This window comes from Prionailurus bengalensis, chromosome D2 (assembly GCF_016509475.1).
Source record: "Prionailurus bengalensis isolate Pbe53 chromosome D2, Fcat_Pben_1.1_paternal_pri, whole genome shotgun sequence".
NCBI lineage: Eukaryota > Metazoa > Chordata > Mammalia > Carnivora > Felidae > Prionailurus > Prionailurus bengalensis.
Window position 1 is genome coordinate 45,713,481 of NC_057351.1, and position 22,255 is coordinate 45,735,735.

Consider the following 22,255-nt stretch of genomic DNA (forward strand, 5'->3'; position numbering starts at 1 on the left):
TGTGTACACCAGCTACTGAAATCCTTCATTAATCTATTATAAACTATAATGGGATTTCTAAATATTATAGGTATTAATCTTTATTCACAATTATGTAAGTGCTTCCCCATCCATTGCACCTATTTCTACATTAATTTTGTCATCGTTGCCGCACAGAAGTTTTTACGTTCTCAATACTGTCAACTCTGTAGTTCTTCCTTGTTATGCTTTTTTTATTGCTGTAGGCCAGAAGTGTGTTGTTCCTGTGTAGATCTGATGAGACTAGAATCTGCTTTCACCAGCTTTTCTCTGTGTTGCTTTTTTTTCCCTAATCAAACGGTCTGTAATTTTAATAGATGAAGTGAGATTTGAATCAAATCCTCTTTTCCAGTTATGTGTGTGAAGGCGTCTTCCTTACCCATGTTGAAATGCTGACTGCCACGTATCCCCTCTTGTGTCATGCTAAGCGTGTTCCTTGGCGCACACTGTGTCCCCCAGCTAATCCCACGTAATATTAGCTTCTTATTATGGCCGTGGCTATATAGCATAATATCTGATAATGCCGGATCTACCACTTTGCTCTTTCTTTTTTATTACATGTTCCCATCTTATTTTTCCTTCATAGAATCTTTAGGATCAGGTTGTGGAGTTCAAAAGGAAAATGCTTTTAAAAGAATCTACAACCATATGGAGTTGCACAGGAGGAACACAGAAAGATGTCAAAACACATTACTCCCATGGCCTTTGAGCCATCTCTCAGCAGATTCCCTTGAGGGAACTGACAACACTTTGAAGGCCATGGAAACTCCTTCAACCAATGGAGAACTAAAAAGTGGAAACTGGAACACTGCATCTGTCCCAGAAGGTGTGTACCAGGGCAGCAGCGAGACCTCACCCTGGGCTGGCTTATCTTGACATAGGTGGTTGGTTCTCAAATCCTTTCACAAGGGGAAGCCCTTGCGAGTGCACTTGTGCACGCACGCACACACACACACCAAGCTTTATTGGACATAAACCCCAGAACCGAGGAGAGGTCATGACCACTATTCAAAATGAGTCTCAGAACTGACAGGCATGATCTTCTTGAAGTTAGTTCTCAACTGGGCCAGACCCTCCATTCCATGTTGCCTTCTCGGGGACCCACAGGCTTCTTTCCTGGTTGTAGAGCTCGTGCGTACATTCTCCGGACCAAGGGCATCTGAGGCCTCTTCCATGTGATCACTGTCAAAAGGATGTGCATGCAGAAACCTTGGGTTCTGCCTTGGGTGACTGTCCAACTTTCTCTGTTCACCTAAAACAATAGGCAGCTTTTACTGGTTGCCCTCACCATTTGGCCCTAGCCTTTCCCAAAGAGAACAGTTTAATTGCCTTCTCGATCCCACCAGACAGCAGGGATTGTTTTAGCCTCCTAAGAGAGAAATACTTTGTGAGAGAACTAGTAGGACTCATGACATCTGAGGCAAAGACATGTGTGTTACACAAGTGCATGTGGAACACACATTCTAGAGGAAATGTAAAAATGCACCAAGAGTTCAATCAGACAGATGCAGCGTGAATCTGCCCCTTCTGGCTGTGTGATTTTGGGCAAATTAAATAAACCTTCTAAGTGCCATTTATAAAAGAGGAATAAGAATATCTTTCAAAGTTGATATGAGGGCTAAATGAAATTATTTATTATCTCATTGTCTAAAAGGACCAAAGAAAATAATCTGTTATATGGTTTTAAAGAATGCATGACTCTATCCATAAGGAAAATCCTCTTTATACCCTCCCCACTTCCAGGATGAAAGAGAGAATATATACAACAGAGATCCTTAATCTTTAGGGGATTGTGGACCACTTAGGGAATTTAAAGAATGTTAAGAGTTGCTTTTTCTTTTTTAAAAATTTTTTTTCAACGTTTATTTATTTTTGGGACAGAGAGAGACAGAGCATGAACGGGGGAGGGGCAGAGAGAGAGGGAGACACAGAATCGGAAACAGGCTCCAGGCTCTGAGCCATCAGCCCAGAGCCTGACGCAGGGCTCGAACTCACGGACCACGAAATCGTGACCTGGCTGAAGTCGGACGCTTAACTGACTGCGCCACCCAGGCACCCCAAGAGTTGCTTTTTCAAAAAAAAAAGAGCTGCTTTTTCCAAAAGAAGCATGCAAGTCAATATTCTAACTGTAGATGCCTTGAAGCTCATCTGTGGGCTGCTCCAAGGAGCCCAGGCTGAGAGCTCACTTAAGCACTTCCCTGCAGGCCTGCCTTCTATCAGCAGGGTGGGATAAGTGACTGTGGCAGGCCTAGGCCTAATGACATCCCAAGCCACTGTCATAGCAGAGGGCTATTCAGTCTACCCAGATCCTGACACCCTTGCCATGGACCAATACTTCTACCCGCCCCTCAAGTTAGAGGGCAAGTCTGACAAAGTTGCCCAGTTCCTTTGTCTACACAGAAAAAAAAAAACAAAAAAACAAAAAAAACAAAAAAAAACAAAAAACAACCAGTATTGAATGGGTTCCTAAGGTTGCACCATCTCACTGGAGAGATAGTCTCCTTTGTGATTTATGACTAAAATGCACTAACACTGTTTGAGTCCTTACTCACCAGGCAGTGTGCTAAACCCTTGACATGCATTGTCCTCTCTTACAGAATGAGGTGGCTTTTGCTATCTCCATTTGGTAGTCAGCTGAGTCTTCGACGGTTTAAAAGTCGTTTGCTGCAGGTCACCCCCCTAGTAAGTGACGGAGGCAGGCTTGGAGCCTGAGCCCCTCCAACCAAAAAGCCCTATTGTCTCTTCTCTGCTACCTGCTCCAGTCTCCAGAGGAACAGCAGATTTCCTGGGACATTTCATAAGTACTGACACTTGGGGTCCTTACTTGTTTCCCTGTAGGTCCCAAAAGCATTGCTTACCCCATCTTCTCTTAGCTCCCCAGCCCTGAGGAGCCCACTCTGGAAATATTTCCCTCCACATATAAGCCACACCCTGCCTGCTCCACACTTGTATGAATCCATCATTGCATCATCCCCAAAGCTGTCAGTGTCCAACTTTCCCACGGATGGCAGGCATGGTCTTCAAAGCCCCCACGTGATCTCCTCTATGAACTTGTTGCTTCCTATTTCATATAAGAACCAGTCCTTTTGTCATATTTGAATTTCAAATAGCCACCCACCTTATTAGCTTGCCTGCCATTGTCCTCTAAGAAATCCAGGTCAGTCATTTGTGGTGAAAATGTAGCTATGACACAATGGGCTAAAAGTGAACAAGACTGTCTCAGGTACACCCAAATCTTCATGAGCTGATGCCTCAGTAAGTTTCAAGGTGCCTTGAAAATGTGTTTATATGAAAGTTTCTTGAGTATTTACATTTTTAAAATAACGGAACAATTCTCTGTCTCCCTCTCTCTGCCCCTCCTCTCTTTCTTTCTTTCTCTCTCTCTCACACACACACACTCAAAAATGAATAAATGTTTTAAAAAATTTTTTTTAATTTTTTAATGTTTATTTATTTTTGTGAGACAGAGAGAGACAGAGCACGAGCAGGGGAGGAGAAAAGAGGGAGACACAGAATCTGACACAGGCTCCAGGCTCTGAGCTGTCAGCACAGAGCCCAATGCAGGGCTCGAACTCACAACTCACTTCAGATCATGACCTGAGCTGAAGTGGGATGCTTAACCAACTGAGCCACCCAGGCACCCCTAAAAAAATTCTTTTAAAGAAAAAGGGGCACCTGGGTGGCTCAGTCAGTTGAGCATCCCACTTTGGCTCAGGTCATGATCTCCTGGTTCATGAGTTCAAGCCCCACGTTAGGCTTTTTGCGGATAGCACAGAGTCTGCTTCTGATTCTCTGTCTGTCTGTCTGTCTCTCTCTCTGCCCCCCCCCCCACTATCTCTCTCTCTTCCTCTCTCTCTGTTTCTCAAAAATGAACATTTAAAAATTTTTTAAATAAGTAAGTAAGTAAATAAATAAATAATAAAATACTGGAACAACATATGTTATAGGCACTTTAACAGAACGTTGGGTGGGTTTACCAACCTGTCAAGAGTTTAACCCGCCCTGCTCCTAGTCAGAGGATTTTTGTCACATTTACTCTTCCCTCGTCTTCATCGGTACAATCTGCCTCCAGCTCTCTGACCCAGTCCCAACTTCTGGTGGCATCCTGAGTTAACAGAATGACTTTCTCGATCAAAAAAGAGCTCACTGTGAGCCACAGAGGCTGTTGAGAAGGACTGCACTACAGGGCACCGAGACACTTCTCTGAAATCTATGTAGCCCAAGGGTAGGCAAGAGCACACAAAAGAGGAATGAGCACTTCACAAGCAGCCCTCCCAAAAGAGACAGGGCACTGGGCCACATATAGATGGCAGCAGAGGAAGGCCCCGAACATGTGGTCCATGGAATAAGAGAGCTGGGATGATTTATGGCTGTCACTTACCCACTGTGTGACCTTGGGAAAGTCCCAAATGGGAATGACAGTGACCCTATCTTATAGGGTGTTGTCATGGAACATGGGCCGTGGCGAATGCCATGACGAGGTGTGACCCCCCCCCCCCGGCCGAGGGGATGCAAGGGGAACGAGGTGATGCCCACAGACCATCACCCAGCCAAAGTGGACTGAACACTGAGCCCAGCCTCAGTCCACCCAGAGTGACACCCACCTGAGGGTGCCATCTTCCGGGTCCACAGCCTCCTCCAGGTCTTCCCATTCACTGTCACTCTCACAAGCCTCTTCTGCAGGCAAAGACTCTGAGAGGGCACTCCAAGAACAGAACTGTGGCAAGGGAATGGTCCCTGAATCTTCCTCCAAACATTCTTCACAGAGTAGCTGGCCTTCCCATGCAGAGTTGATGGTAAGATAGGCTTCATTTTCCACAGTGGGAGAAGTGGCTTCAGGTAGATGGCACATGTCCCCTTCCTCATCATCCCTGTCCAATTCAGGACTAGAAAACAGAAACCCATGTGTCTTCCAGCATTGATAAGAAACTCCTCTCCCCATCTTGCCTTGCTTTCAGGATGATCATCACAGCACATCGTAGGAGAGCCAGCCAGGGTCCAAACAGCTCCTGCCAGAGACTGTTCTGAACATTGGATAAGATATGGATGGCCCCTGTGCCTGAGGATCCCCTGATTTAATGGGAAGAGTGAGTGGTGAACAAATGTTACAATCCAGGGAGAAAGTGCTATAGGAGCGGCAGCACAGAGCATTATGGGAGCAAGGGGAGCTCCTTACGGAGCCCAGGAGACCATGGGGGACTTGCCAGAGGACATGGCATCAAAAGCAGAGCTATGCCTCCGTTCTGGGCCATGACTTCGGTTCTCGGGAAAGCTTATTAACTTCTCTGGGACCTCAGTTTTCCCATCTGAAAAGTGAGAAGGCCGAGAAATTTATAGGATTTCTGGGATGCTTAGAATACATAATTCTGGTACATCCGTCCATGGCTCCTGGTGCAGGGTAAGTCCTCAGTAAATAGGAGGGGCTGTTATCGCTATGACTATGAATGCCGTTTCAACAGAGGGGTTAGAGGGAAAGGGCCAAAGCGGGAGGCTGGGAACAACTCAAGCAGGTGACCTTCAAAGCACCCTGTGCAAATATCGAGTCCTTTTCTGAGCGCTGAGAAAGTGCCTATTTGGAAAGGCAGCCAGCTGGAGTGACATTTACTCCCGGTGTGACACAGGAGGCAGATGAACGGTGAGTGGGGCGCATTGTCTGGCAGTGAAGATGCAGACACAACATGAAGAATAAGCCTTCCAGGGGCTGCCCAAAGGTCACCACACACGCCTTTTGATTAGAAAAAGCAGTCCATACAGACGGCAGAGCATTTTGTACAGTGCTTCAAACATGCAGAGAATGTGCTCAGAAAATATCTGTCGAAAGCCTGGTTAGAGAGGGTGAATAGGAAAATCTAAAAAAAAAAATGCACAGGTTTAGCTTTTCACCAAACACGCAAATCCTCATTTATCAGCCTCTGTCACCACACCCAAAGCAATGGGTTGGCTTTATTATGTGCCCGCTGTCCTCCCTTCCCTTTCTCGAAACGCCTCTTTCTTGTAAACCCAGCTCTGGTGCCCCTCAATAGCTACAGGGCCCCAAACCCCCAGAGAGCCTGTCCTCCTCCCTGGGAGAAGTGGCATGTCTGTCCCAACCTGAGTTTCACTGTCAAAAAGACATTATTTCTGCTCAGGAGACCTACAGGTATGTGTCAATGTGTGTTTCATGTAAATATATGCACATTCACATGCACAAAAAGGAGACTGTATGCTACCAGGAATAAAAGGAGAACACTCACTTTAAGAAAGTAATATTTAAAATCACTAACCACTTTGAGGAAAAATCAGTTTAAAACCTTAAAGCACTTGACCAAATTGTGTAGAAAATGCATTTTCTTATAAACATGGAACGGGACAATGTGGAAGTTTCATCAGAAAATGGGAAATCCAGCCTGCTGCCGAGGTCAGCCCACACGGCACCCCACCCTGTCCCGAGCAGGAACCTGCCTACCCTCCTCCCTCCAGGCAGAGGACAAGCAGGTGGCAACACCTGCCCACGGGCCACTGCAGTGCCTGGTAGTTCACCCCTTACCGCCCGCCACTATCTTCCTCCAATCTTTCTGGTAAGCTCCTTGCAAGAGGTGAGGGGGTCAGAGTGTGTGGAGAGGGCGTGGTAGCCCCTAGGCCAAGTGGAAGCCTTGAATCTGCCATCCCTATTCATTCCTCTGAGTCCAGCATTTAAAGATAACCATTCGGCAGACAGCAAGGCCTTTCACCTGAGGCTCAACCAAAGAAAAGGTGATCTGTCCCCCTACCAGGGGAGCAAATAACATTGCGCCTTCCAAAGTGATGTTCCAGGGTGATGTGACTTGATGTGATTTTTGCCTTATGCCCTAACTTTAGAAATAAACCTTGCATAAGATGCAACTCTAGCCAAGTGCCAAGCCATCCTGCCAGCAGGCACACAGTTCTAACCTTCCTCCATGGAAATATACTGTACTGCTTTATTAACATGCTTTCTAAAGATCTACTGCGATATGGCAGTCTCCAGATATACAATTGTAAAAGAAAAGAGAAAGGAAGGAAGGAAAAGTAAAACCTCATCTTCTCTATGACTACTCTGGGCTTGCTGGAGTGCCGGCAGCCACCTGGCTTTAAGAGTAGCCACCTGGTAGACGGTAAATTCTGGCAGTTTGCTGGGAATTTCAGTTGACAGGACCTGTTCTTTAGCTGGAAATAATTCAAGAAAGAGAAAGAAACTGACTTGCGTTAAGTTCCCACTGTGAGCCAGGAGCCAGGCGCTGTGATAACACTCTGCCTGTGTTACTTCTTTTGACCCATGAGGTGCCCTGTGGGGCTGTTGTGGTCTTTGTTTACATTTGAGAAACCTCAAGCTCTGAGAAGTCAACACTCCAGGCACACACAGTATGTGGTAGAGCTGAAGCCAAGGCTAGACAGTCAAGGAGTCCATGCTCTTTTTGTTCTAAACTCCAGAAAGAGCAGTTGCCTGGGACAGCCACCTCAGAACTGAGGTACAGACACTTCTTTCTAAAAGGCATCTGCGAAGAGCCACAACCCCACCAGGAACTGGGGGAATGTGTTCAGAGGCAGCTGGGCATGTGTCGTGCTTTTCTTCCCATAGGAGACAGTCACTATATATGCATCTAGAGCAAGCTAGTGTCCCATTAGAGGAGAAGCTAACGTGGTTTGAGTCCTTCCTTCAGAGACAGAGAAAGGTCCCTGAATAGGGGGAAGAAAACATGGTAAAAGTGAAGTAAGGAAATGTGAGAAACAGAGCATCGTCATTACCAGGACCATCACAGGAAAGGTCAAGTGCAAAGGGGAGGTGTTGACCATGGAGGGAACCAGGACAGAGAAACAGTAAGACCGTACTACTTGTGGCTCCCTGGACCACATCGGCCTGGACAACAAGCATGGGGCAGCAACCACAACCAACTGAATATCAAAAGCGCTCCCAGAATGTTCTGGAAAAGCCCTCAGGATTCTTGTGTAACTCTAGGAGAGAAAAACCCCCTCCAAAGATGGAATATTTTGGACATCGGGTACACCCTTTCAAGTAGGAACACTAAGTCAAATTTAATTTGATTCAGAAAAATAATATAATGTGATATTTCTTGCAAAAATAATGACAAAAAAGATAGGAGGACACAAGCATCTATGTATAAGTAGAACACGGAAAAAGGCAGATTTCACTTTAACACAAGGAAGCACTTTCTGATCAACAACCACATGGTGATACAACGGGCCACTTTAAGAGGTAGCAAGTTCTGGGGTGCCTGGGTGGCTCAGGTGGTTGAGTGTCTGACCAGCTTAGGTCATGGGTTCGAGCCCCGAATCGGGCTCTGTGCTGACAACTCAGAGCCTGGAGCCTGCTTCGGATTCTTTGTCTCCCTCTCTCTCTACCCCTCCCCCACTCATGCTCTGTCTCTGTCCCTAAAAAATGAATAAACCTTAAAAAAAAAAAAAAAAAGAGGTAGCAAGTTCTGCATTCCTGGAGGTATTCAAGCAAAGCAGGCCCCCTACTGCGGGGATATTACACAACACATTTCACGACAGGATATGAGGTTGGATTAGATCATTTTTTAATCGAACAACCCCCAGATTCTGTGACTCCATGAATGAAACAGTGACCAAACTAACAATTAGTAAAAACAAACAAGCCAATTATTAATAGCTGATAACTATATCAGATTACAAGCACATGGCAAGTTAAACTCCAGTATTGTACCTAAACCCACAGTCACTTTATAATCCAATGCTCGTCATTTCCATCCATCACCCTGAACTCTCTGGCAGTAAAACTTTTAAAAATCCAAAAGAGGAGCTTCATGCCTATAAGGAAGTACAGTTCCTTCTATATTTCCTATAAGATAACACTAATAGTTGTCCTTGGATAAACCTCTGTAGATTATTTCCTTTATCATGTGATCAAGTGTATCTATTACTGCCTAGAATGCAATTGTAAGAAGCTATAAATACACTTGTATTTATGCATTTTCAGACAATGAAAATGAATTCTACTGGTGGATCGTGCTTGCCCACTCTGTTCTACTTGGCACACTAGTTTTTGTTTGGCGGGTACAGTATACTTATAAAAACTGTGTCTGGATGCTTTTAGGGAACACATGCCTGGCACCTGTTAGTCACAGATCTCGCCCTGCCTAACTGCATTCATTACACCTGCTGCCTCAGACTTCATGTCACCTATCAGTCCCTACAGATCTGCCCTAGTTAGTCTTCCAGGATGAGCAACAAAAAAGAGCCATTTCATAGCAGTGGGTTTATACAGCGTCAAACACAAACCATTGTTCCTCATTATTTGCCTGCTTTGTGCCTGTGTATCTAGCTAGCACGTGCCTCGAAGTAGTATCTCACCCTTTCTTAGTATTTGTACCTTCTCTCTGCTCCTAACGGGTTCCCCTGCACCTTGACTCTACATGATAAATACCGTCAAATTGAATCAAAGAGAATGTTTTTCAGCAGAACAGGATGGAAAACTGGAAATACTTGTGGGGGATGGGCCCAAAATGAAGCCTGACTTAAAATGGCTATTAATGGGGCACCTGGGTGGCCCAGTTGGTTAAGCATCGACTCTTGACTCTCACGGTTCGTGGGTTCGAGCCCCTCATCGGGCTCTACGCTGAAGGTGCAGAGCCTACTTGGGAGTCTCTCCCTCCCTCTCTCTCTGCCCCTCCTGCCCCCACCTCTCAAAGTAAATAAACAAACTTTTTAAAAGGGGCTATGAAAATGAACGTTTCAGTCTGGTGTTTGAAGACATAGATTTTTTTTAAGCTGGTATTGACTGTAAAGTGTAACATTAGCAATAAAAAATGGTGATGCATACCAGGGACCTTCTTTCTTACCACAATGCTTTAAATAGCCATGCAGAATGCAGCACAAAGGTTTGTGTGCTGGGAAAAAACAGAGGCCTGCCATCCTCAGGCTCCAAGGGTACTAGGGGACCATGGGGTGAGGGTAGCTTTCCCAAAAGCTCGCAAACTGTGGTTGCAGCCACTCCAAACCTTATGCTTCTTTTTTTCCCCACCTCCCCTCCAAAGGCCTAGCAGAGTCCTGGGCCCAGTAAGCATCTGAACACAGTTGTTAACTGACTGCAATTTCTAGCAATGAAATGCATACCATTTACAAAGTGTCTGCGAACGTAGTGATTCTTACCTTTCAAGTCCCCTGATATCGCAAACCGAATAGCAGTTTTGCCTCATATCCCTTTCCAAAGAGGTGGCCAATGTGGATGCATCCATTTCTTGCTGAAGTCTGCATAAATGAGGGGGGGAATCCTGAGGACGCATCGAGGAAGTGGCCCAGGGTCTCTCTATGTCCTGGTCCCATTGTGCCTTGCCAGTGGCCTTTTGGAAAGACTCGGGCCCGGGACCCAAGCTTTCCCCTGTGTCTGGGGAGGCACTGTCCCTCCGGCTGTCCTCTTGATCCAGACTCGGGCTCTGCTCAGAGTCAGTGCAAGTTGCCCTGGTGAATTCTTTGTCTGCTGAAAGCACGGGTGTCTATTAAAAGAAATGCTAAGGGTTATTGGATCAATGGTGCACACTAAGCAAAGTCTAAAAAGTGCTTCTTTTAAAAATAACCATTTTTTTGTGTGTGATTGTAGGGCAAAGCAGTTAAAAGATGGACTCTGGGGTCAGTCTCCCGCTGTCAGGACCCCAGCTCCCACTGGGCCCGAGATGACCCAAGTAACTATCTCTAAACCCCTTAGCTTCAGGCATTGGAAGCTCTTGATAAATGTAAACATTATTTTTAATAATTTAAAAACTTCAAAAAAACATGGAAGCAGAAGTAACACTGACTCTTTCTCTCACTTTCCAATAAGAAATGAGTTTTGTAAACTCTTGTCTTTATCTGTCCTCATCCATGATGTCTCCTTTTCACAGCCTCATCTCCCTTCCCATCCTGATTCCCTTCCCTAGGTGTCCCCCTCACTTCTCCAAACATTACTTGATTGCTCTCAACTGTTTACATCCCTGTTGGGCCTTTTAGGTTCTGATTTTGATGACACACTGTGCACATTAACACCGTTCAACTTTCTATTGGAGAAAAAAGTCTAGACGTCGATGGAAACTATGCATTGTTTACAGCACAACTTTCTGGGTTATCTGTACTGTATTTTCCACTTTGAGCTATTTCATAACTCTGTATAAACAAATTTGTTTTCCTCTGAAATCTCTTTCGAACCAGTTTTAACATCTACCTGGTTCCTTCACTGAATGGGTTAGATAAAATCTTTAACATATATTCATTTCTACATCTATGTGAGAGTCATGATTTTACCTTTTCCTGAAAATTATCTTTTAGCACTTCCGTCCCATGACCTACACCCCTGATGTGACAGAGAACACAGACTTTAGAGCCAGACAGGGCTGAGCTCCCATCCCTGCCCTCACCTGTAACACAGATACTATTACTCTGCCCCCGACACTGGATATCTCCTCGCCTTGCCGATTGCCCACTCCTCCAAACGAGAGGGGGCTATGTTTCCAAAGCTACACTTTTATTTAATTATAAACCACAAATTCTTATTAGAAGTCTACTGATATACAATGTAAATTATAAGGGATATACCAAAAATTCAAATTTGAAGTGGATGAGATAAGAAATAAATAGTAAGAGCATTTATATTTTCTCTTGTAATGAGACCTCCAAAATCTCATTTTCAACCATTCCTCTCCCACCAACTCATCATCCCCAGTACTCACTCTATAGCGATCCTTCACCCTCTTCAAGGCTTCCAGTCCATGATATGTTACCACCACCACTTCCCTACTAACTCCACCCTCTTCCTCTGCTAAGATTCCATGGTTCTATCCCATAAACACTCCCTTAAAAATAAAGAAAACCCCGAGTTCCCATTCTGTGTTATGTGCCTCCATTTTGCCTCGATTCAGTGTTATATGCAGGTGCCATATTGTAATTCCAATTCCTAGTGACATTCTATGTGGGCTTTATGCCTGCTTCTGAGCCACTGACTAATGCCAAGCGTATGGGCACAGGTGTCAAGTGGGCACTCAAGACTTCTAGATAATCATTCTCCACTTCCTTTGTGAAGTCAGTTTCCTGTTCTCTCCTATTCTCTCTCCCTCTACTCTATTTCTCATCTCTCTCCTCAACCATCCCCCTGACCTTGCCTCTTACTTGACAGTGAAAATGGGCACATTCAGATAAGAATCCTTCACCTCCCCACAGCAATCAGTCGACCAGCCTGCATCCCTGTCCCAACCTCCTCCAAGCACCAAGCCATTCATTTCTCTGTTCTTCAAATGCGTGCCTGTACTCACTATTTCTGTCAGTGTCTCCCCACTTCTCCTTGCACCCACTCCACCCAGGCCTCTGCCTACATCATTCAACTAAAGGAGCTCTGATCAGGGTCTCCAGTGACCTATGTCTTCTAAAGCCAAAGGACAATTCTTTTTCTTCACCTCACTCTGTCTCCTGGCAACATAACTGGTTTCTCCGTCCTTGAGAGCATCCTTTACTCACTCTACTTGAGTTTCCTTTGAACTCTGCCCTTGCTGGTTTTCCCAACACTCCCAGGCCCCTACTCTTCTGCTGTCTCATTTCTTTTTTTTTTTTTTTTAAGTTTATTTAGTTTGAGAGAAAGGCAGTGCGAGTGGGGAAAGGGCAGAGAGAGAAGAAGACAGAGAATTCCAAGCAGTGTCCACATCATCAGCGTGGAGCCCAGTGCAGGGCTCAAACTCACAAACTGTGGCATCATGACCTGAGCTGAAACCAAGAGTTGGACGCTTAACCGACTGATCCACCCAGGCACCCCTGCTGTCTCATTTCTTTGAATTGGACCTTTCAGTGTTTGGGCAGATCCCATGGCTTACTTCTCTGCACTCTTTCCCAAGGTGATCTCATCCACGTCATGGCTTCAAATAACATTACTTGATGACAATTCCCAGATCTACCTTTTCCAGCCCTGACCTCATGCCAGGTCTCCATAAACAAATGCCTAATTGACATCTCCCCCTGACTGTTCTATGGAATTTCAGTTCTAGATGCTACTAAGAACTACCACTTCTCTGCCGCGTACTTTAAGCTGCATTCTGTAAATACATTCCGTCTCGGCAAGTAGTATCGTCATTCAACCAGTTGTCCAAGGCAAACTTTGCTCTCTTTCCATCTGACCACATCTAAGCCAAAAGTAATCCTTTGGGCTGTACCCCCCAGATGTATCCTACATCTGACTACTTATTATCAACTATTTGCCTGCAACCTGATTCCAAGCTGCATGCAGTATCTTACTTGAATGACTGAGGGCTTCTGTGCTCCAGTCCATCTCCAGCTCAGTGGTCTTTCTAAAGTATAGACCAGACGAGGGTATGCTCCTGCCTAGCCCTTCACCCTCAAACCACTTCCAGCCCCGTGGCCTCCCATCGCAGCCAAGATGCAATCCGCACATGGCCAAGACCTATAAGTCCCTACACGATGTGGCCCCTGACTCCCGCTATAGCTTCTCCCCTTCCACATTCCTCTCCATTAACTGAAGTCCAGGCACACCTGTTACTTTTTGTCCCTCAAACATCCAGGGTCATTCCCTCACACCTGCTATCACTTCTGCTTGGATTGACTTTACTCTAGATTTTGTATGACTGCCTCCTTTCCATGATTACTTTATTCTAGTTATGAACTAAATGCTCCCTTCATTGGTCTTCTATCTGACCTCTGAAGCCACATGAATGAATGAAAATTCCTCTTCCACTTGGCCTTCCAGTCTGAGGAGAGAGAAAGCATGCCTACCATACCTCACTCTAAGCCCTCGCACGGGATTTTTCTGGGTCCTCCTAGGTGGATCTATTCTCCAGAACAGAAGGACCATTTTTTCCTGGCATTTCCCAGATACCTCAGCAAAAACACAAGACACAAGCCCTGTGGCCTGATCTTTGTGCATGTGAAGCTTGACCTTCGCACCCTGGTCAGTTGCTCAACACAACTGCTGTACCTACCTTCTTTTCCAAGCTGGCAGCTTTCTGATTTCCTTTCCCTGGCAATTTTATACACCAAAGTGTATATCAAATGACCTCTTGGAGTCCAAGAATCAAAAGGAACTGGGTCACAAAATCCCCTGTGATATCTCTAGTGACTGTCACCCCAGTGATAAGGGGCCGATTTTATCCACATGTTATAAATGAAGACTCATGAGACCTAGAGAAGTCAGGCAATTGTCCCAAGGTCCATGCAGCCAGTGAGTGGCAGGACAGGTGCAGGTGATTGCAGGGTACCCACACAGATCCCTCCCCAGGACAAATCCCTCATCTCCCAGCTGCTGGGAATGCTGGGTACTGACAGCTCACAGCTAGCCTTTCTGCAGGAATCATGCTCAACTCAAGGGAGCTGTCTCAGCCAAAGTCAGGTCCCCTCTGGGGCAGCCCCACTCCAGTGCTGGTTGATACAAAATGCAAAGGCACAGGCTCTCTTGCCCTAATTCAAGACGGCTCAGAGGGGCCATCCCAGCTCCAAAGCTCCCTGTGGCATGAACACAGGCCCCCGTTGCAGCTGCACACAGTAACTTCCCTGACTGTCCAACCCTGCCTCCCTCACCCTCACAGGGGTGTCCCCAAGAGCTGGCTCCATAAACCTCCTGCACTCAAATCTCTGCTGCAGAGTCTGTGTCCCGGGGACCCCACAAGTGGCATTGCGGTCAATTTTATCTGTCAACTTGGCTAGGCCACAGAACCAAGGCACGTGGTCAAACAGGAGTCTGGATGTTCCTGGGAAGGCATTTTTTAGATGAGATTTGCATTTAAATCAGCAGATTTTGAGTAAAGCAGATTACCCTCCATGATGTAGGTCAGCCTCATTCAATCAGTTGAGGGCCTTAGGAAAAAACAACTGACATCCCCAAGAAAGAAGGAATTCTGCCTCCAGTTTGCCTTGGGATGCACACTGCAACATCAACTCCTCCCTAGGTTACCAGCCTATTCTTCAGAGTTTAGACTGCAGCCCCCACAACCACGTGAGCCCATGCCCTAACTGCCCCCCACCTCCAACTACCCATATACCCACACACATACACACCCTGTAGATTCTATTTCTCTGGAGAACCTAATATAGGTATCAAAGCAAAAATTCTGAATTTTCCTGATTTCAATGCCTCTTCTTTGCACTAGACCATACATGTCTAATTCATGCTTTAGGAGGGTGGACATACATCCTGTTCTCCATTTCATTCCTCACAATGGAAATTCTTACCTTCCCTCAGTCTGGTTTTGTATGTATTCCCCTTGATCCTGGTTTCCCCTCTCTGAGGCTTGGGCTGCCAGAGGCCCTGGCTCCAGAAGATTCACAGAAAAGATCTAAACATGTTACTTCTCTACAGGAAGACCCAAACATTGGAGAGGCAGAGTAGGGAGGGCAAGGAGAAGAGAGAGATAGAATCTCATGAACTTCTCACAGACTGACGTTTGGAGGCCAGCTCTTTTCCTGTCCCAGTGGAAGAAAATGGCATTGAACCCTACCTAAAACAAAGTGGGGTTTCTCAGGACCCACCAGACAAGAAAAGGGGTGCTTGAAGGCACCAGCGGGTACCACCCCATCTTACCTGCCATCCCTGGTCTATCTCAGGCAGTGCACCTGGAGGGGGTCGGCAAAGTAGGAGCGTGACTTCCTGTGACGCCCCTCGCAGTAAATGGAGCACCTCCTACGAGAAACCAAAATCTGTGGTTAGATGTGGGAGTGGCATGGCTGTGACAGCTCCTCCTTTGGTCTCCCCACTATCTCTCTGGCACCATCCCCTTGATCTGTTTCTCACCTCCAGAGAATTCTGGAGAACACTGCTCTGGGCCTGACTTCCTGAAGGGAGAGAAGCCAAAGCCACGGGCCTGAAGTTCCCATGCAGGCAATGCAGACGTGCTGGGCTAGAAGCGGCCAGGGTCTGCCCAGGGTCTTTTCATGGCAGCACCTGCCAATACTGATGCCTTTTCTTCACTGAGAGAATGACTCAAGCAAATAGCTATTCATCACTTCAACCTCCCTTTCCTCTCAGCACCCCCTCATCTCAGGGGCCATCAGTCATGTACGCTCCGCCACCCCAATCTCTAAAGCTTGCCCCTTGGCCCCGAGCTTTGCTCCACTGCTCAGCTCAGCGTTCAGAACCTCTCACCTGTGAAATTGCAGTGCCTTCTTCTCTGCTCCCTGCCTCCTCCAGTGTCACCCACCTCCCTTCCTCCACATTGTTCAAGAGAGCTCTTTCCAAGCACAGATATAACCAGGTCCTTCTCTGCTGAGCTCCCCCTCTGGCTCACCTCACACTCAACGAGCTCTGCAGCCCAGCACGCAGGACCCCGTTCTCACCTGCCTCTCACCCCCACTCTCTCTCTCCCACCTGTCCCCTCTGCTCCCATATCCTAAGCTCCCACCGTGCCGAGCCTCTCCCTCCAACCCACTCTCTCAGAGCCCAGGGTGCCTTGGCAGCTCCTGTTTCTTATCTAGGCCAGGATTTCTCAGCCTCTCGGCATTACTGACATCTTAGTCTGGATAGCTCTGCTGTGGGGCTGTCCTGTTATGGTAGGATGTTGAGCAGCATCTCTGGTCCTTGCCCACTAGATGCCAGTGGGCACCCGCCAGTTGTGACAACCACAAACATACGTGAATTTTTTGCCAAATGTCCCCACTGGAGAACCGCTAATCTGGACGCCACATAATACCCGCCACCCCCCCCCCCCCTTGGCGACAATGGACTTCCACAGAATGTGTTTCTTCCCTCCCCGGTTCCCCAGGGCAAGCAGCTTTGTCTCTCATGACACTTGTTTTCCACAGTCGGGTTTGTTTTCTTGTTTGTCCACCCCACTGCGAGCTCTGAGACCACGTGTATGGCCCACCTGTGTCTTTAGTTCCTCAGAGAGCTGCTGACCCAGCACTGGTTCTCTCAAAACAGTTGGCTCCCACACTAGATTGATGAAGGTATCACCACCCAAACATACGCTGTCCCGAGGATTCCCCACCTCTCACAACCCGGTCCAGAGTGACCAATCCACCTTGCTCTGTGCTCTGGAGGTGGGCCTGTGCAGACTGCAGCCACGATTCCTGTTGGGCTCAGCCAATGGGAGCATGGGCGGGGATCAGAGACAGGAGGAGAGGGAGGTACTTCCTGTTGGGCTCAGCCAATGGGAGCATGGGCAGGATCAGCGGCAGAAGAGAAGGGAGGTGGATGTCTGTTTTTCTGTCTTCCTCCCCATGGGGTTGTGCAGAATGGCTGGGTCTGCCACCTAATATCACAGCTCATGTCACCACGTCCACTTCACCAGCTCTCTCAGTTTCCCGGGTTGTATAATTGCTCCTTCCCATATGCCTTTGGACTTGAGAGGGGTGGACGGGGAAACTGCACCCATTGTTCCCAGCCCCAGGGCTTATACTCTCCCTTGAGCTTCTTAACAACCAGCTCACACCTTTATTAAACTCTCCTCAAGTGACTCAATTTCCGGCCAGGACCCTGACTGATATGCATAATACTTCATTGAGATTTTGTGCATATGCATAATATTTCATTGAGATTAAGAGAAGTGTCCACTTTTCACTCTCTCTCTTCTTTCAATTACATTTTTGATCACATACAGAACAACCAATGCAACACGACACATCAAAAACTGTAAATTTAAAAGAGAAATGTGAGGAAGGGCAGAAAAGGACCTACTGTAATCTCTTCAGCCCATATATCCTCCTTCTGGAATTTTAGGTGTGCTTTAGCCAGCACAGAGCCAGGGTTTTATCTTCACTTCCATTATAAACCTAATTAAAAGCAAGGCTTGCTCAAGGTCAGATATTTAAGAACTGAGACAGAAAATTAAATGTGAGAATGTTCCACCAATTGCTCTCTTTATCTGATCCAGGCCCCTGGTGTGACTTTCGAGAGCCCAGAGTATTCCTTATGTTAGGTGGGCCTGAAAGAAACATGGGTGGGGTCAGTGTGCACACAGGGCCAGATGGTCTCCTACCTGGAAGACGAGACCTTCTGTGGGCCTTCCATTCACCGCCAGGATAATGTCACCAACTGCAATGGCCCCGTTCTCCTCAGCCGGCTGCCCTGGGAAAAGCCTCTTAATTCTCACCAGATCATTCTTGAGATGGCTGCAGCTCTCTCTCTCCATCTGCATGAAGCTGAATCCCAAGCCACTGGCATTCTTTTTCAGAGTGACTTCAAACTTAGGACCTGTATTGTGGGATGCGAACAAGATAAATCTGACAGCAGATTATGAACGAAACTGACCAGCCTTAAAATGCAAACTGTCAAGCAGGCAAGAATTATTCTGCTTTACACAAAAAGATTTCATTTTGCTAATTTTTATGACAGAGTCCGTTACACTTAGATCCATTAGATCAGTGCTGTCCAATGGAAACAAGGTGAGGTGCAAATGCAAATGACGAACCATGTATGTAATTTCAGTTCTCGAACAGCTACATTTTAAAAAGTAAGATGGGGTACCTGAGTGGCTCAGGCCCTTAAGTGTCCGACTCTTGATTTCAGGTCAGGTCATAATCTTACGGTTCGTGAGTTTGAGCCCCGCACTAACAATGCAGAGCCTGCTTAGGATTCTCTGTTTCCCTTTCTCTCGCTGTCCCTCCCCCACCTCTCTCTTTGCCCCTCTCCCACTTACACTCGCTCTCCCTCTCTTTCTCAAAATAAATAAGCTTAAAAAAAAGTAAGAAGAAATAGGTAAAAATAAACTTAATCATATAGTATACTTAACCCAATATATCTACAATATTACCATTTCAACATGTAATCAATATGAAAAAATATTAGTGAGAGATTTTGCATCCTTCTTATGAACTAAGTCTTCAAAAATTGAATATGTATTTTATCAATTTGGATTGGCTATATTTCAAGTACTCAATAGCCACACGTGGCAAGTAGCTACCATATTAGACAAAGCAATTCTAGATAATCGGCAAAGTTTATATGTAAAGATATAGTTTATAGACAGACACAATATGCCCATATCGTTTAGTAAAACGTATATCATATATATTCCTACTACTCCTTTAGAACCTCAATCACTTTTAGCACACTTGAAACAAAATTTTGATCACTAGATCATGGAGAAAATTATGGTAAACTCTGTGGAAATTTTTTAGCTGCTGTTTTGTTCAGCCATGTGGATGGACCATAAGACAAAACAGCTACCTCTGGGCACCAAAGAGGGACACAGCCTCAGGAACCTCCATAGTCTAACAGCAAAAGAGATCTCTGGGTCTCTCCTGGTCTGCCTTCAACTCAGTTGGCAATCGATCAATAGGACAGAGCACTGGCTGGTAAACCTTAATTTGGGGCAAGAATGAAAGCATCTAACGCTTTTAGGTTCAGGTGTATTGTGCAACCAACTTCACCATCACTGCCATTAGGCCCCTCCCCTCATCTGATAGTCAGTTTGTCAAAGGGCCTCATTTGAGTGAGCAGAGGAGCAATGAAAAAGGAAACAGACTCATCTTATACACACGTGTCCCCCTCCACCCAACCCCATCACTCACTATGGCTACCTTATATTCAACCTGACTTACACCTTCAGGAAAATCTCTATAAAGGGATTGAAAAATGGCTAAGCTCCAAATCATGAAATACAAAAGAAATACATGTTTTCCTAGCAGGAAACAAAGTCACCAGGGAAGTGCAAAGAGGCCACCTCTCAGAAGATACGCAAATGATGTCCCTGCAAACCTATGGAGGTTTACGGTTTTAAATGATGCTAATAGCAAGGTTAGATTTCTGAGCACCTTCCTCTCCCAGCCTGCCTCATCATTCCCCAGATCTTTTGTTACAAATATCTTGGCTGGAATGTGGAGACCTGGTCAGGAAATGCATGATCCTTTCATTCCAATTTCATTCCTACATATTTACACACAAGCATTCGGACAGCTGATCAAGAAACCTCAGAAAACTTGGGGAGAATTATGCCTAGCAATTGTTTGGGGACAATGTATTTTTTTTTCCCAGAAACATATTCCATCATATTGGCTTCCACTGCATCCGAAAGCCAGCCACATCGTGCTCACTGTCCTTTGAGAACCCAGAGGAAGCCTTCCTGCTCTCTCTTTTGAGTTGAGAATTCAAAGGCAGCACAGGATGACATAACAATAGTAACACTCAATTCTCTCTTCTCTCACCATCTGTCGCTGAGACACAGCTCACAGGCCTGTCGGGCAAGGCTGTTGCCAAGGAAACAGCCGTGCATCCGTCTGCCATCCTGCCATTAACAGAAGGACACTGCTGTGTGGTCCTGGGGCCTCTTCTCTCTAAGACCAGTCTTGCAACCTAGAAGATGGGTGGACAAGCTCAGTTTACACTTCATATAGCCACCAGGAGGCTCTCCCTTCACCCTGCAATTGCTTCTTAATTTTCTGATACTTCCACCAGCTGCTTCATTTGAATCTCAAATGAAAATCTTCAATCTAGCCTCCTTGTTAGGATCCAGAGCCATATTTTCCAGTGCCTGTTAGACAAATGTTCCTGGAGGTAACACATGTACCTCCATTTCTGTGCATTCAAGGCCACATTCATCTTCTTCCTCTCTCACATCCTCACTACCCTCTCCCCATACTGCCTAAAACATTCCTCCCCCTGCACCTGCTTTCTCAGAACATGGAACCATCCCTCAATTAATTTCCTAGAGGCCACACTTGCAGTGATCCAGCTTGCCCCCTTCTGCCCTCCAAATGTCCATCTGCTTTCTAAGACTTGCCTGTTCACCATCAGAAACATCTCCCCCACAGGGCTCCCCCTCCCCCATTTCCTCCCCTATTGCCAATGCCCAGCTGGACTGTGGCAAAGCTCCAGCTAACTTGGCTTCCTGGACCCTATCTTCTCCTCCTCAGTCCATTCTGCCCTTGGCTACCCGTGGATTGATCTAAGACACAAACTGAACATGTAACACTTTTTTTTTAAACTTACACCCAAGTTAGTTAGCATATAGTGCAACAATGATTTCAGGAGTAGATTCCTTAATGCCCCTTCCCCATTTAGCCCAACTCCCCTCCCACAACCCCTCCAGCAACCCTCAGTTTGTTCTCTATATTTAAGAGTCTCTTATGTTTTGTCCCCCTCCCTGTTTTTATATTATTTTTACTTCCCTTCCCTTATGTTCATCTGTTTTATATATTAAATTCCTCATATGAGTAAAGTCATATGATATTTATCTTTCTCTGACTGACTAATTTTGCTTAGCATAAGACCCTCCAGTTCCAACCACTTGGTTGCAAATGGCAAGATTTCATGCTTTTTGATTGCCCTGTAATACTCCATTGTATAGATATACCACATCTTCTTTATCCATTCATCCATCGATGGACATTTGGACTCTTTCCATACTTTGGCTATTGTGGACAGCACTGCTATAAACATTGGGGTGCATGTGCCCCTTCCAAACAGCACACCTGTGTCCCTTGGATAAATACCTAGTAGTCCAATTGCTGGGTGGTAGGGTAGTTCTATTTTTAGTTTTTTGAGGAACCTCCATGCTGTTTTCCAGAGTGGCTGTACCAGTTTGCATTCCCACCAGCAGCGTGCAACACTCTTGATCAAAATATATTTGAAAATGACATATCAGATAAAGGGCTAGTATCCAAAATCTATAAAGAACTCACCAAACTCCACACCCAAAAAACAAATAACCCAGTGAAGAAATGGGCAGAAAACTTGAATAGACACTTCTCTAAAGAAGACATCCAGACGGCCAACAGGCACATGAAAAGATGCTCAACATCACACCTCATCAGAGAAATACAAATCAAAACCACAATGAGATACCACCTTACACCTGTCAGAATGGCTAACATTAACAACTCAGGCAACAACAGATGTTGGCAAGGATGCGGAAAAAGAGGATCTCTTTTGCATTGTTGGTGGGAATGAAAACTGGTGCAGCCGCTCTGGAAAACAGTGTGAAGGTTCCTCAAAAAATGAAAAATAGATCTACCCTATGACCAGCAATAGCATTGCTAGGAATTTACCCAAGAGATACAGGAGTGCTGATGCATAAGGGCACTTGTACCCCAATCTTTATAGCAGCACTCTCAACAGTAGCCAAATTATGGAAAGAGCCTAAATGTCCATCAACTGATGAATGGATAAATAAATTGTGGTTTATATACACAATGGAATATTACCTGGTAATGAGATAGAATGAAATATGGCCTTTTGTAGTAATGTGGATGGAACTGGAGAGTGTTATGCTAAGTGAAATAAGTTATACAGAGAAAGACGGATATCATATGTTTTCACTCCTCTGTGGATCCTGAGAAACTTAACAGAAGACCATGGGGG

General features: G+C 45.8%; 1 protein-coding gene across 2 annotated transcripts in view; it reads right to left on the reverse strand.

The window, feature by feature from the left end:
* Window positions 1–306: 306 nt before the first annotated feature.
* Window positions 307–22,255, reverse strand: part of FRMPD2 (FERM and PDZ domain containing 2) — an 87,423-nt gene continuing 65,474 nt past the window's right edge. For both annotated transcript variants that reach the window (XM_043596809.1, XM_043596808.1), the window contains exons 24-29: window positions 20,101–20,248; window positions 17,934–18,148; window positions 15,542–15,640; window positions 10,147–10,490; window positions 4,623–5,867; window positions 307–1,270 (exon numbers count right to left, since the gene is read on the reverse strand). In XM_043596809.1, coding sequence (XP_043452744.1) covers window positions 5,819–5,867; window positions 10,147–10,490; window positions 15,542–15,640; window positions 17,934–18,148; window positions 20,101–20,248 — 855 coding nt within the window. In that variant the 3' untranslated portion in view covers window positions 307–1,270; window positions 4,623–5,818. The remainder of the gene's footprint in view (window positions 1,271–4,622; window positions 5,868–10,146; window positions 10,491–15,541; window positions 15,641–17,933; window positions 18,149–20,100; window positions 20,249–22,255) is intronic.